Source organism: Podarcis erhardii (assembly GCF_964252035.2).
Source record: "Podarcis erhardii genome assembly, chromosome: 6".
Taxonomy (NCBI): Eukaryota; Metazoa; Chordata; class Lepidosauria; order Squamata; family Lacertidae; genus Podarcis; species Podarcis erhardii.
In genome coordinates this window covers 46214713-46229577 of record NC_138510.1, presented here as the reverse complement: position 1 = coordinate 46229577, position 14865 = coordinate 46214713, and the positions used below count along the sequence as shown (strand labels likewise).

Genomic DNA, 14865 nt, shown 5'->3' with positions numbered 1-14865 from the left:
TTCAATTTGGAGAGTGAGAGAAATGGCTTCTCTCTTTCTTCTCTTCCCTTCCTACCATATGTCTCCCTTTTTCTCTTCCTTTCTTTTCCTAAAATTAAAGATGGGTGAAAAATCCAGTTTCATACAGTTGCAGGTGCGTACTTCTGTAATTTGTCAGCTGTTTATTTTGCACCACCAAAAGGACATCACTTTCATAAGCCCTATTTTGGTCTCTGTGTGTTCTACTCCACCCTAGGAGAGTTCCAGTTCAGGTTTCTCCTACACCAAGATGAGAAAGGAGTGCCTCTCCTCTCTCTCACCTCTCCCCAGTGCAACATGTCCACCCACAAAAAAAAGAGAGGGAAAGAGAAGAAAAGCACCCCCCCCTATGAGTCATGGGTGTAACAGAATCATAGAATTGTAGAGTTAGACAGGACCCCAAGGCTCATCTAGTTCAACCCTCTGCAATGCAGAAATCACAACTATAATATGCTGGCAGATGGCATCCAACCTCTGTTTAAAAACCTCTAATGAAGGTAGTCCATTTCACTGTAGCCCTTACCACCAAAAAGTTCTTGCTTCAGAATCCCCTTTCTTGTAATTTGAATTCATTGGATCCTTTATGGACTTCTGGAGCAGAGGAAACAAGCTTGCACCATCATCCATGTGACCACTGCTCAGATATTTGAAGATGTCTCTCATAGCTACTCTCAGTTTCCTCTTCTCTAGGCTAAGCATGTCCAACTCCCTCAACTTCATAAGGCTTAGTTTCCAGACCCTTGATCATCTTGGTTGCACATGTTCCAGCTTGTCAATACCCTTCTTAAATTGTGGTGCCCAGAACCGGACACAGTACTCTAAGTGGGGTCTGACCAAAGCAGAATGGAGTGGTACTATTACTTCCCTATTACTATGCTTTTGTTGATGCAGCCTAGAATAGCATTGGGTTGTTGTTTTTTAATTATTATTTTCCTGGTGCTGCTGCATCACACTGTTGACTCATGCTAAGTTTGTGGTCTACTAAGACCCCTAGATCCTTTTTAGATATACTGCTGTCAAGCCAGGTGTCCTCCATCCTATATTGGTTCATCCTATCTGGTTCTTCCTGCCTAAATGAAGCCAGTGTGGTGTAGTGGTTAAGAGCGATAGACTCGTAATCTGGTGAACCGGGTTCGCGTCTTCGCTCCTCCACATGCAGCTGCTGGGTGACCTTGGGCCAGTGACACTTCTCTGAAGTCTCTCAGCCCCACTCACCTCACAGAGTGTTTGTTGTGGGGGAGGAAGGGAAAGGAGAATGTTAGCCACTTTGAGACTCCTTTGGGTAGTGATAAAGTGGGGTATCAAATCCAAACTCTTCTTCTTCTTCTAAATGTAGAACCTTACATTTGTTCCTATTGAAATTGATTTTGTTAGTTTGGGCCAGTTCTCCAATCATTTTAAGGTCATCTTGAATCCTGATTCTATCTTCTGATAGTTCTGACAGCTGCAGTAGCTGGGTGTGCACATCAATTCCCCTTCCATCTGGATATATCTTAAACCTAAAGAGGTGTGAGGAGTTGTTTCATATGGCATCATAAAGAACCAGAAGACTCTTTCATAACATAAAGCTTCTGTAGATGCAGCAGAATTTTCACGCACCTCCTAAAACTGTATGCAATAGTGAAACTATATCTCTGAGCAGCAGAGGATAAAGGGACAGTCATAGGCTAATTTAGGTTGCACACAGTGTCCACCTAGGGCTGCCAAATCGACACCCAGAAATCTTGCCTATACTGTTAAATATTTCAAAGCAATGAGAGTGGATCCAGCCACTGCACCTCTTATCACATTACTCTGCCAGTTTCTGCACTAACCTTCCTTCCCCAGCCTGCTGTGGCAAGCAGGATTCTATTTTATCTTACACAGTGAGCTAGGAGGGAACATCGAGGGACCAGCAAACATATGGCATGGAAGACTCACTGGCTGTGTTGCCCACTGCAGACACCCACTTTTTGTAGACAAGGATTCTGTACCTGCAAAACAGGCAGAAGTCAACACCACCTAAAACTTCCCCTGGCAGGATGATGGGAGAAGTCTCACCTGTTAATTTCTGCCTGCCAAAGTTTCTGTCCATTATCAGGTGGCCATCCTATGTCCCAGCAAATATATGCTTGGGATTCCCACTGAATTATCATCCATGACATTAAGCTGGCATTGCAGAAGCTGCTTGAGATGCCCAGAAACAAGTCTTATTCATCCCACAATGCAAATCATAGGAATTATGCAGCAAAGACTGAAGTGCCATCTACCGGTGCTGCAAGTAATCACACCCACCAAAAACTCATCTCAGCAGTCTTTTACACTTTCATCATTTTGAATAGCCCATGGTGGCTGGGATAAGAAGAAAGTCCACATGTACAGATTTTCAAGAGTTCTAGGAAGTCTGGAGAACTGGAGATAATGAATGAGGACCACATTCCTACTAGAAAACATGGCTGCCCATTCCTGCTTATGAGAGGGACTGCTATGCTCGCAGTTGAGCATTGTATTCTTCTCCATTATGTCCTCCTTATAGCCCTCCTAGTCTTTAGGAATAAGTTGACTCTACCTTCCATCAAAGAATGGTGAGACTTGAGTCCCTGGCTTTCAGAGCAGTGAGCATTATCATCAACATTATTTCAGAAAGTCCCAAATGTAGCCAGAAGGGAGCTTCCTGTGTCAGGCAAACAGCTATTGAGCACCCCTATACAGTTGTACCTCGGGTTAAGTACTTAATTCGTTCCGGAGGTTCGTATTTAACCTGAAACTTTCTTGACCTGAAGCACCACTTTAGCTAATGGGGCCTCCCGCTGCTGCCGCGCCACCGGAGCACAATTTCTGTTCTCATCCTGAAGCAAAGTTCTTAACCTGAAGCACTATTTCTGGGTTAGCGGAGTTTGTAACCTGAAGCATATGTAACCCGAGGTACCACTGTATGTTATTTAAAAACAAAGGCTTCCCCAGTAACACTAACTTTTGACTCAGTATAAAGATTTTTTGTGTTTTGGCGTTTTTTTAAAAAAATGAGGGGGTTGGGTGGGTGGGTGGGTGGCAACTAGATGTATAAAAAGAGCCCATCTGGCTGTAACTGCTAGGTACTCCCTTGTCTTCCAGCACTTACTGTCCCTGCAATGAATGGAATAGATGAATGTCAGGCTTTATGCTGATTGCATATGGAGAGAAGGTATGGCCCATTCTGCTTCCTAGCTCAGCAAAGTCACACATTCAGAGTAATGTCACTCATACCTGCCCCTGGCAACTGCCATGGCTCCCTACGGAGGACTGAGTCACACCTTGAAAACGTTTGTTCCACCTTTCTTGGGGGAAATGCCTGCACCATTTTGCCTTCTGCAAGCACTTCTTGTGCAACCCACGCCTTCTTAGAGAGGATGTCTGGGCCAAATCCTAGAGTCCTTCCCTGTCTCTCTGCAATGCCCTGAAAACTGCCACGCCTCTGCAAACAGTAGCAATAATGAATTCAGCCCAGGCTGTGCAATTAAAAGGGCTTAGGCGAGATTTATAGCAGGATTATATCTGCAGGGTATTACCAATGTCTAACATTTGGACACTATGTGGTCCTTGAAAATAAGCAATTACAATGAGCTTGATGTGCTGTATAAACACATAAACACAGAGGCTTTGGCTCCAGGTTGGAAAATGTACCTCTACTGGCAAGTCTGGCAGATGGAGAGAGAAGGGCAAGCAACACGTACACCAAGCTGAAAGCAAACTACCAAGGATTGCTTCCAGCTAAGGAAATTAGCATTTCAGCATCTCTCTCATAAGTTTGTATGACAGGTTGAGTTTCCACTATTTGTATTGTTGGCCCTTGCTCCTGTGATTTTACAGCAGTCTGAAACACAGCAAAGCTTTTTCTAGCAAGTGGAGATGATGGGAGTTACCTTCTCTATTTCTGCTTCTCAGGTTGCTGTTAAAGGCAGAAGAACAGAGATAGGACAAATGTGGTGGCAATCTTACAGGCTTCACATTTGATTTGAACCCTTACTCTATTTAACAGTTACTATTCTCTCGGCTGAGCTTCTCATTCAATCAAAGGAAAGAAAGAGCTGGGACTTTGCTTCATAGATTATGTTGTGTGCACTAGGATCCCCACTTGGTTGGCTAGGATTGTGAATGAAACAGCCTCACTGTCCAAGGTTGGAAACAGGGTGTGTACAGTAATTTTCAATGGACCATGACTGACATAGTGATGGGTGGAGCTTTATCAATGAGTAGACCTTAGCAGACAACCCCACACTTTCCATTCTGACACTTAACTACTACTTGCATAACTGTAGCTTAGTCTTGCTGCTTCATGGTATGATGCACACTAATACAGTGGTAACCTCTGGTTACAAACTTAATTAGTTCCGGAGTAACCTGAAACCATTCTTAACCTGAGGTAGCACTTTAGCTAATGGGGCCTCCTGCTGCCGCCACACCACCGGCGCACGATTTCTGTTCTTATCCTGAGGTGAAGTTCTTAACCCAAGGTACTACTTCTGGGTTAGCAGAGTCTGTAACCCAAAGTGTTTGTAACCCGAGGTGTTTGTAACCCGAGGTACCAATGTATAGCAGTAGTAAAAGGAAAATGGTCTCTAGGCTCAGGATGTACAAAACATGCCTCTTAATTTCCACAGGTATTTCTGCCTTTCCACATATTGGCACTCTGAACACTTAGCAACACAAAATATACAGTCTTCTCACCGGACATGGACAATTCATGCACATTTATTTATTTAACAAAACTTATGTAATGCTTGATTTAAAAAACAAACAAACCTCTAAACAGTTTACAAGAACGTAAAACATTAAAATTCTCCATGGCCACATCCCTTCTCTGTGACCTCCTTATAGCAATCACTTTTTCTGCTGCTGAAGTTAAAACATTTAAAGGCAACATGTTCTCCTAACTGGATTATAGCATGAAATCCAGCACACGCTCAGTTTCTTAATGATTCTTTGAAAGCTGGTCATCACCATCACATCTGCCTCATTGACAGCATTGTTTGCACTTCATGAAGAATGAACCTCCTGAAGAACATTTTCAGCAACATCAACCAATAGCAATAACTTTCTTGTCTCCTTCAGAGATTATCACTTTCTAAACAATGTAGCCAATGGGGACCCATTATTCACTCAACTGTTACCTTCTACACAACGGATATATAGATGTGCTACAGTGAAGATTTGTAACAATCTTTTCTGGCTTCCAAGACTCACATATAAGTTAAAAGATAAATCCATCAACACTCAAGATACCCTATTATCCATGGTTTTTTTTAGCCCTGTAGCCCATATCTCATTCCACAGCAATAGGAGCAGCTATCCTTTCCCCATGGTTCAGTATATTATCTCTATCCCATACATCATCTCTTTATAGGAACAGCAGTTTACCTACCATTCTCTCTGGATTTCTGGATGAAGGCCTCCACTCCACTCTCACCATAGCTGCCTTCAGAGGCTAAGGTCGAAACATAATTCCACTTGAATGCTTTGACAATATCCACCATGGCCTGGGCTTGGTAGGTGTCTGAGGGGACGACACGGGAAAAGAAGTCATATCTGCTGTTGTCACTCAGGTCAGGGGCGGTGGAAGCATAGCTTATCTGAGGAATCTGTGAGGGTGGGGAGAGAGAAAGAGAGAGAGAGAGATCTCACAATGTCAAACTGGATAATCCATTCTAGAAATCCATAAACCCCATACTAGTATTTGAGCATCAGGTCTCTAATGGACTGTCCCATGGGAAGAACATTTGTTGTTCTTTGAAAGCAAAGACTCAGAGATTAATAACTGGGCTAGGGACAAGCAGTCCCCAGTATCTTACTGGATTCAGGTTAAGTCATGTCACAGCTTTTGGAAAGAACATAGGATGTGGTCCTTCTAACTCAGTATTGTTGACACTTAGTGGCAGTGGCTCTCCAGGCTTCCAGGCTAGGTCCTTCCCAGCCTTACTTGAAGCTGTCAGTGATTGAATATGGGAACTTCTGCATCCAAAGCATGTGGTGTGCCTCTAAGCTGCAGTCCTTCCCAAGGGATGAGCATCACAAATTAGAAAGTGTCTGAATCATTATTGGGAACCACCAAAGAGCCAATGCAGAACACTTTTCTAGACATCCATACACAAGGGCAGAGCATAACCAGAAATGTTGAAACATTTTTATAGCAACCAATCACCCAGTGGAGAGGGAAGCCATTGTTCTATTTTAAAATGGGATGGCCTATTTTGCCAGGCGATCAACAGTCATCAAAACTGTTTGAATACTTCTAGTTGCATGGTCACTTCTCCCCTATAGCTATCTAAGTCTGTGTGGCCACAGTGGCCTCATTCAGACACTGTTTTAACTATGTTGATGTAGTATGTGAAGATGGCATGCGTCGTTATGCTACTCCCACCCTCAGCATCCCCCATTGCTACTCTCTCTCTCCTCCCAACTTTTGCATTTCAACCAGCAAGATCATATATTTGGATGAAGAATCTTCTTGCAGTCAGAAGCCCTGATTGTGTTGGATTCCAATGCATGGGGAGTCCTAGAAGTTCATTCAGCCCAAAGCATGAATGATTTCCATTCTGGCTTCAATATAGGAAAAGTGGAGTACAGAAAACAGTGATGTTGGAGGTAGGGGCAAACCTGTGCCCCCTCCACATTTTATGTCAAGATAGCTAAAAGAAAACCTGAATGTAGCTAGTGTATTGTGCTGCTTGTAATTCATACTTGGTTTATAGATGAAATAATAACTAGGGGCATGCACAGGACCCAAGATTCACATTTGATCTATATTTATGCTTTTTTAAAAAAATCAGATCTGTTTCTGAGTCACTCTGGGTTCCCTCTGCTTCAGTCTGTGCTCCAGGTTCTGAGCTATTTTGGATAAAACCAAGCTCTGTGTTTCCCATTTGCTATAATAAGGAACCTAAAAACAGCTACTGTATAACCCTCTGGCTGAGATTTACAGGCACAAGAGCCCCTCCAGAGTGGATGGAATCTGCCAAATTCATAATCAGTATTAAGCAAACTAAAACTCCCAAGTCCATTATCTTCTTATTTTTGAAAAAGGGGAGCAGGCAGTCCTCTTTCATTTTTTCTTACCCTCAAAGAGGCAGCCTAGTAGTGTGCAATCTGGCTTGTACATTTTTTAAAGCTTTGCAGCCTCACACTAGTCTCTTGGTACTTGTTTGTGTCCTCTGAATCCTTAAGAGCAGACTAAGGTTTGCAAGAATATACCAACAAGCACCAAGTGGAGAGAGAGGACCAGGTAGTCGTTTCATCCCACTGCACCTTTGAGACTTCTCATACTTATACAACGCCTGCAGGGACTAGGAAGCTCTCCCCAGTGCCAACCAGCCAGCATTCATTCTATGGGGAATGAGTGTCTTCTCTGCCACTTCTCCATCCTTAAGCCTCAGAATGTTGCAAAGGGAGGTTGAAATGGGAACTCCAGATCAGAGAGAAGAAAGGAAATGTGCTCACATTGACATAACAGAACAGCCTTCTAATGGAGATAGAGCTCAGCTCCTCAGCCCATAGATCTTAGTCTAGAGCCCCAGTCAGTTTCCACTGGCTGTTTATTGGATTCTTAGCACTACCAGCAATAAGATGTATGTAGCATGACAATGGGTAAAGAGAGGGTGAAGAATCAGGCTTTGGAGTAGTGTCCATCTGGCTCCAAATTTCTTCTGAATCATCCCAAGAGGTTTCTTGTTCATTGCTAGAAGGTGACGGCTGTGATTAACAAGACGGGGAACAGCAGCAAAGCCAACGTTAAAAGGATATTCTTTCTCCTTCATTCCTCCCCAAAGAACACATTTGATCTGATCACAGAAGAGGAGCCTGGGAAGCACTAGAAAATAATAATGCCGTCACTATTCTGCATTTTCTCCCATGAAATTTGGCACCACTACAGAGGATGGCAGATGAAAGGAAGGCTGGAGCATCCCCCAAGAAGGAAGAAAAGAAGACAGACAAAAAGCCTCGGTCTCTCATCTCTAAAGGATACACGTTGGAAGACGGGAAAGGGTCCAGATGGATTCCAGGCCCAGGAGCAGCTACTGAAGGGAGATCTGAAGAGCTCCTAAGACCCAGGTTTCAGATTGCCAAAACCTCAGACAGAAGAGCTCTCTGCTACTTTAACTCCTGCCCACCCCCCTCCTTTCATGGTTTATCTTTGCTTAATTGGTGCAGCTGTCACCGCCCACCAACTTCGTCTCCTCCCACGCTTTGAGCCTAATTATGACAGGCTTCAAAAGGGCAGTCGGGAACTCAAGGGATAAGGATAGAGAAGAGAAAGATGTTTTTATAAAACATGGCAGCTGAAGCTATCAACAAGTCACTTTGGCAGCAACAGTCCTTGTTGAAGGGAGAGAGAACAGCAAGCAACTTCTCCCCACCTCTACCAGAACATTCCTGCTCACTTTTTGACACACTTTTTGTGCGCACACATGAAACCCCATGTGTGCACATATATACTACCCAATCAACACCAACAGCTGGGAAACACTGGCCTGCAAGCGCTCCAATTGGAGAATAGCCTTTACCAAAGGTGTCATGGGTTTTGAAGACGCTCGAACTCAGGACGAAAGGGAGAAATGCACTAAGAGGAAGACACGCTTAGCAAACCGTCACCATGATCAACTCTCACCTGGAAACCTCTGTCCCCACTGTGGAAGGATGTGTGGATCCAGAATTGGCCTCCACAGTCACTTATGGACTCACTGTTAAAACTGTGTTTATGGAAGAAAATCTTACTTGGCTACGAGTGATCGCCAAAGACTACCCAATCAGCTCTGGTACCCCTCCAGATGTTCTGAATTACAACTCCCACCATCCCTTATCAGTGGTCATGCTGGCTGGGGCTGATGGGAGTTGACATGTAATAGTATTTTTTACCTGACAGCATTTGATAGATGCAATTAGTAATTGCAATTAGTATTTGAGAGTTGACAGGTTATGAGACTTGACGGTTAAAGTCTTCCAAAATAATTGAGAGATAGCAACAACTCAAAGCCACTTACATTTTCAACTTTGAGAAAAATTCACAGGCAATATTTGGTGCTTTTTTCAAATATTTGGTAAATTTCAAACATTTGTATTAGTTATGCTAAAAATGGATGAAACTATTATGAAATGGATAAGATTAATTTGATTTCCCATTTAATGGTGATGCAGAGAATTAACTAATAATTTCTGATTGTTTGAAAATAATCTATGGCAGTCTCTCTCAAACTGGTGCTATTCAGATTTTTGGAACTACAATAATCAAATACTGTCTAATATTAAATCCAACTTCATGCCACCCATCAAACATGATATTCCAGTGATTCCATGCTCTACTAAATACCATTGCATGTCAACCATCAAATATTGAAAAATATCAAGTATCAAACATTAAGTTCAAATACCATTGTTTGTCAAACGTAGATAACAAATATTAAGGAAATTCAAGGGATTATTTGAGTGGAAAAGAGCTAAAAAACTTTGGCTATCAAAATTCACAGAGGACTATGTTGAGGTGAATGTTTAGAAGCAAATTCATTTATTCTAATTCCTGGAGACCACACCATCCATTAGTTAAGGTGCATAATAAATATATATCCAGTGCTTCTTTTTAACAAGAGTCCAATGACTCTACAATACATTATTATTGATAATATTTAGATTTATAACTCAAAGGTTCAGAGCAAGTAATCTCTTTTCTTATTAACCTACTGAAATAGATTGCTACTGTTTCCATTTTACTGATGTGGAACTGAAGTTGAGATTTAAGCAACCCGTCGAAGGCCACAAAAAGCAGAGATGAAATATGAACCTAAGTTCACTGGAGAAGATGAAGGGAGTGCCCTCACAAATAGAACATAAGAACAGTCTTCTCAATGAGGCTTATGGCCCATTTAGTCCTGCATCCTGTTATCACAGTAGCCAACCAGATGCCTGTGGGAAACCAGCGAGAAGAACATGTGCACAAGAGCACTCTCCCCTCCCATGGTTTCCAGCAACTGGCATTTGGAAGCATTGCCAACTGTGAAGGTAAAGCACAGCCACCATGGCTAGTAGCCATTGATAACCCTCTGCTCTATGAATTTGTCCAATCCTCTTTGCTCGCCTTTTCTCTAAGCTAGAAAGTCCCAAACGCTGCAACCTCCTTCTTGGGAGAGTCACTCCAGCAGCTTCAAAGTTCATTTGTTTCCAGAAAAGATGGAAGAGCAAAAAGGATTAAGCCAACCTGGCTTAACCTAGGAATGGCAGGAATGAAAACAGCATCAGTTTCAGATCACCTCTATTCATTACTCAGAAAAGCAATTGTTTCTTCCAATGGGGAACAGTCACAAGGCAGGGGAAAGAGCAGCAAGACTAGGAACAGGATTCATCAATATCAACAGTGGACAACATCCCTCTCAAGCCCGACCAGCAGTGCTAAGGCTGAGCGAGGAAGATCTAAAGCTCCTCCAGGTGACTTGTTCCTACAGCGTTCATTTTGATTTGCTTCTACAAAGCTTGCACAGTGGCTAGCCTATGTCCAGTCTTTACTGAGCATTCATTCTGATTTGTTTACAGGGTGGTTATATGACAACGAGCATTCATCTTGATTTGCTTGCAGGGTGTTTAGACATCTTCCCATTAGTCAATCATTCATCCCACACTTTTCAATGCATTTCCCTGTTGCTTCTTCAAACTGTATAAAGTCCTGTTGGTTTTAAGTGCGTTTGTTGTATTAGTCCAACAAACCAACTAGTGCAAACCTAAAGTTCTGGTATGCGTTTGTTTGTTTTTTTTTTTTTATAAATATTTATTAAAGTTTTTAAATATAAATGCACAAATAATAAACAGTCTTACTTCTATCACAGACATAATTTCATCACTTCTTTGGACTTCCTCACGTCTCCCGCTCCCATTTACATCGTTAAAAGTTTTTTCCAAACAAATTATCAACTTGTTTACAATCTCATGTCCACTCATTCAAATATAATCTAGCACTTCTTCCAAAAAATTTTATATTTTCTTTAGTCTCACTTATCATCAAATTTCAAATCTAATTTAGTGGTGGCCAGTTTTTTATAATCTAGCATCCTTCTTAGCATTCAACCAAATTACAATGTTTTTGTAGATACTTCTTGAATTTCTCCCAGTCTTCCTCCATCTTCTCTTCTCCCAGGTTACGGATTCTGCCTGTCATCTCGGCCAGTTGCATATAGTCCATCAGTTGCATCTGCCACTCTTCCAGTGTGGGTAGATCTTGAGTTTTCCAGTTTTTTGCGATGAGTATCCTTGCTGCCGTTGTTGCATACATAAAGAATGTTCGGTCCTTCTTTAACACCTTCTGGCCGACAATACCCAGAAGGAAGGCCTCTGGTTTCTTAGTGAAGGTATACTTAAATACCTTTTTCAGCTCATTATATATCATTTCCCAGAAGACCTTCACCTTAGGGCATGTCCACCAGAGGTGAAAGAATGTTCCTTCGAAGTTCTGGTATGCGTTTGAATCCCTCCCGCAAAACAATGACAGTCTGAAGGCAAACCTAGTCCAAACCTTGCTGCAGGTCAGCTTTAATACACCATCTCCCATCAGGCAAGGAGCTGTCTTAGAGGGAAGGGATGTGGAGAGGCAGTTCCACCCCTTTCTGGGTGTTGGTTTTAAAACTCCTAACCAATGAAGCAATAAATAAGCCTCTTAACTTAATCAGTGCTGTGCTGTCCCCCACTGAATGGTACATTAGAATGAGGATCTTACGCGCTGCCAAGCACTTATATAGCACTTTACATCTTCAGAACGCTCTACGGGCATTAATTAATTTTGGAGATGGAGAAGGCATATTAAATCATCACTGCCTCTCCCTCTCCCCACCCTGCCCAAGTTTCCACGCAGATGAAGAAAGTTATTGAAGCAGCAACAAAACTCTGCCATCTTCATTCTCACATTTCTACAGTGGATTTCTCCCCAGAGTTGGTTGCAAGACTGATGCATTCAGGGAACACTACAAGTCCCCCAGCCTCCTCTGAAGCAGAAGATGACAGCTGATAACCAGAGTGCAACAGTGAGACATGGTCACTGAGGGAAATAGCTGGTGGAGAGCAACAGAACCCAACGGGGACATTAAAAAAAGTCATTTTACAGACAGAAGATCTTGTTATTGGAATGAGCAATTTGGTTATGGTTTGCAACCTCCCTCCTCATTTAGAAGAAATGGTTATGGCTGCATTTGGAGCCACAAGAGAGGGCTATTGCCTTCATGCCATTCTTTTGGGTATGCCAGAGACATCTGGTTGGCCACTGCAGGTAACAGAATGCTGGACTGCATGAACCTTTACTCTGATCCAGAAAGGCTCTGCTTATAACCGACAGCAGCATATGTTGGTGAGCAAAGTCATTCTCCTGACATTGATGCTACTGCTGCTTCATTGGATGGTACTGGAGTGAGGCAAGGCTCACTGATGCAACGATACAGCACTGACCCCCCCACTGCTGCTGCACTGCCACACCACAGCCCCATCTAAATAAGCAGCTATGATGCTCTGTAGCTCACCCACCCCTACCCCCCATAAATGCTTATGGCCACAATCTGGGACGGCATCTTAGCCAAAAGATGGTAAATCTGGCCTGCAATAGTCTCTCACTTGTTTTATTTCATAGACATGGGATAATGGAACAAGAGCAATAGATAAGTTGTCCATTTCTCGCTTTTTTTCTTAAGGGCCAAGCTACTTGTGACACTTAGGGCTTATCTACACATGCTCTTTCTAGGCCCTGTCCATATTTTAAGGTTCTATGCCCAAGTACCTGTTGAGGCATGTGCAAAGTACCAATGGAACAGAAAAACACTAGATGGTTCTAGGTAGGGTAAGTCGCTTTACTGACAGTACAGTGCAGTTCTACGGCTTATACAGTTGTAATACACAGTCCTCTCAGCAGCACACAGTCTCCTTGCAGCATTCCAACACAGACAAGGCTCTGACCAAGGGCAGTGGCCAAGAGCAAACATAAACCCTTATACATTAAGCCCCTCCCCTCCAAGCTTTCCTGGCAAAAATCTGCTCTTTAAAGCTTAATCAGAGCAAACAGCAATCCTCAGAAAACCCAAATTGATGTTTGCTCCAATTGAGTGCTAAACAGCAGGGTTTCGCAGGGCAAGATCCAGGGCAAAAAGCAAAACAAAATGCTCAGACACAGAGCTTTTAAAGTGTGGACTTGAAAGAGTGGGGCAAAACCCAAAGTCTTGTGTAGGAGTCCACACACACACACACACACACACACACACACACACTATGTTTTTCATTTGTTGGGTTGGACAAGCACTGCTGTTATTGTTTGCTTTTTGTTTTTAGAGGTTGCAGGCTCAAATATAAGACTGGCTTGCAGACTAGAGTGGCTTCTTAATCTTTTTTCCCCAGGCTGTTTTCTGCTGAAATCCTTCCCCTGAGGAATAACGTAGGCATCCACGACTTTATATATTGCAGGGAGAAAGGCAGCTAGGGGGCAGATGATGGTGTGCCCCTCCCACACATGCTCACACACCGCCTTCGCATTCCGCTTTGCAGCCTCCATTTGGCAAAACAAAATGAGAAAAAAACACCAAACGAAAAACCCAGAACATCGAGGGGAAATGCCACATGACTCAGTCAGAAGCAAAGGAAATGAGATGCAGAGTTATAACTCCCTGGCTCCTTTTGTCCCCACATGCTAACTGCAGAGTTCATGGTCATTGAGCAACCTGCAACTCTCCAAGGGATGATGAAGTAACACTACAATGATGGGCTTTTTTGGAGAGAGGCTGACCATGCAAAAGAAACATCAGGCACCCTGACAGAGCTTTGCAACCTGTGCTAAAGAAGCAGCCCATGGAAAGGTATAAAAGAAAGCAGGAGGTCAGCACCGCTGGAGAGTAGATTCGCTGAACTGAAGTGCTATGTTGGGCTGGGTAAGCTACTGTGCCTCACAACTGTGCTGTCAGCCTCAAGATAATTATACACTCCCTTAATTATGGTGATTTACATAAAGCACTTGGCTGCTGCTTAAAATATTATCGTAACCTGCTTCAGTGTGATCATATCCAACATATTCCAGCCCCAGCATTTTGAAAACAGGAAGCAAAAAAGGCACCTTCCAGATTAGACAATTGCTGTCAGGTGCAGAGACTAAGGTAGAAAGGAAGTCTCTATTAGTAATGGTAGTGGTGTTTGCCTCCCCTAAATCTCATCGCCACCGCCAGCTCAGAGAAAAACATGTTGGTTCCATCCTTGTACAAAGCCCTACAGCAGCCTCAACCCAAGGCCCACCACTTGTCTCTCAGGAGAATTAAGGGCAGAGATCAGACTTAGTACTTGCTTGTATTTATGAAGTTGCCCTTGATTACCTGGGTAGGTGAATAAGAGTGGCTTGTTGGCTGAGACACAAGGACAGTGGCGTAGCGTGGGTTGTCAGCACCCGGGGCAAGGCAAGTGATTTGCGCCCCCTAACCCGTGGATTTGCCCTAACCCCAGAAGTTGCGCCCGGTGCGGCCGGCCCCCCCTGCACCCCCCACGCTACGCCACTGCACAAGGAGCAATGAAAACAAAGACTTGATGCATTTGCAGAGCCATTAGAGAGGAATAGCAGACACAGACTACAGCTTGGGAGAATGGCTGAGCCAAGGCCCTACAACCCTTGTGGGAGAGGGGCATGGGAAACCAAGTTTTATTGTGTAATATTGAATCAATCACTGTCTCTCCACCTAATCTCAGAGGGTTAGCCACTGAAAACTTTGTGCAGTGAAAGGCACCCTAGACATGATTACATTTAAAAGCTCAGTGAAGTCAGTGCCTTGTACTCTTTCCACAACCATGAAGAGGATACAGAGAGGATCCCCAGTTAGAAAACCCCTGAAATGAAGCCCC

The 14865-nt window shown here is 43.3% G+C and overlaps 1 protein-coding gene across 2 annotated transcripts in view; it reads right to left on the bottom strand.

The window, feature by feature from the left end:
- The window catches only part of GRM4 (glutamate metabotropic receptor 4), a 302083-nt gene that overhangs the window by 168733 nt on the left and 118485 nt on the right, over positions 1 to 14865 (bottom strand). For both annotated transcript variants that reach the window (XM_081865368.1, XM_081865369.1), the window contains exon 3: positions 5399 to 5615. In XM_081865368.1, coding sequence (XP_081721494.1) covers positions 5399 to 5615 — 217 coding nt within the window. The remainder of the gene's footprint in view (positions 1 to 5398; positions 5616 to 14865) is intronic.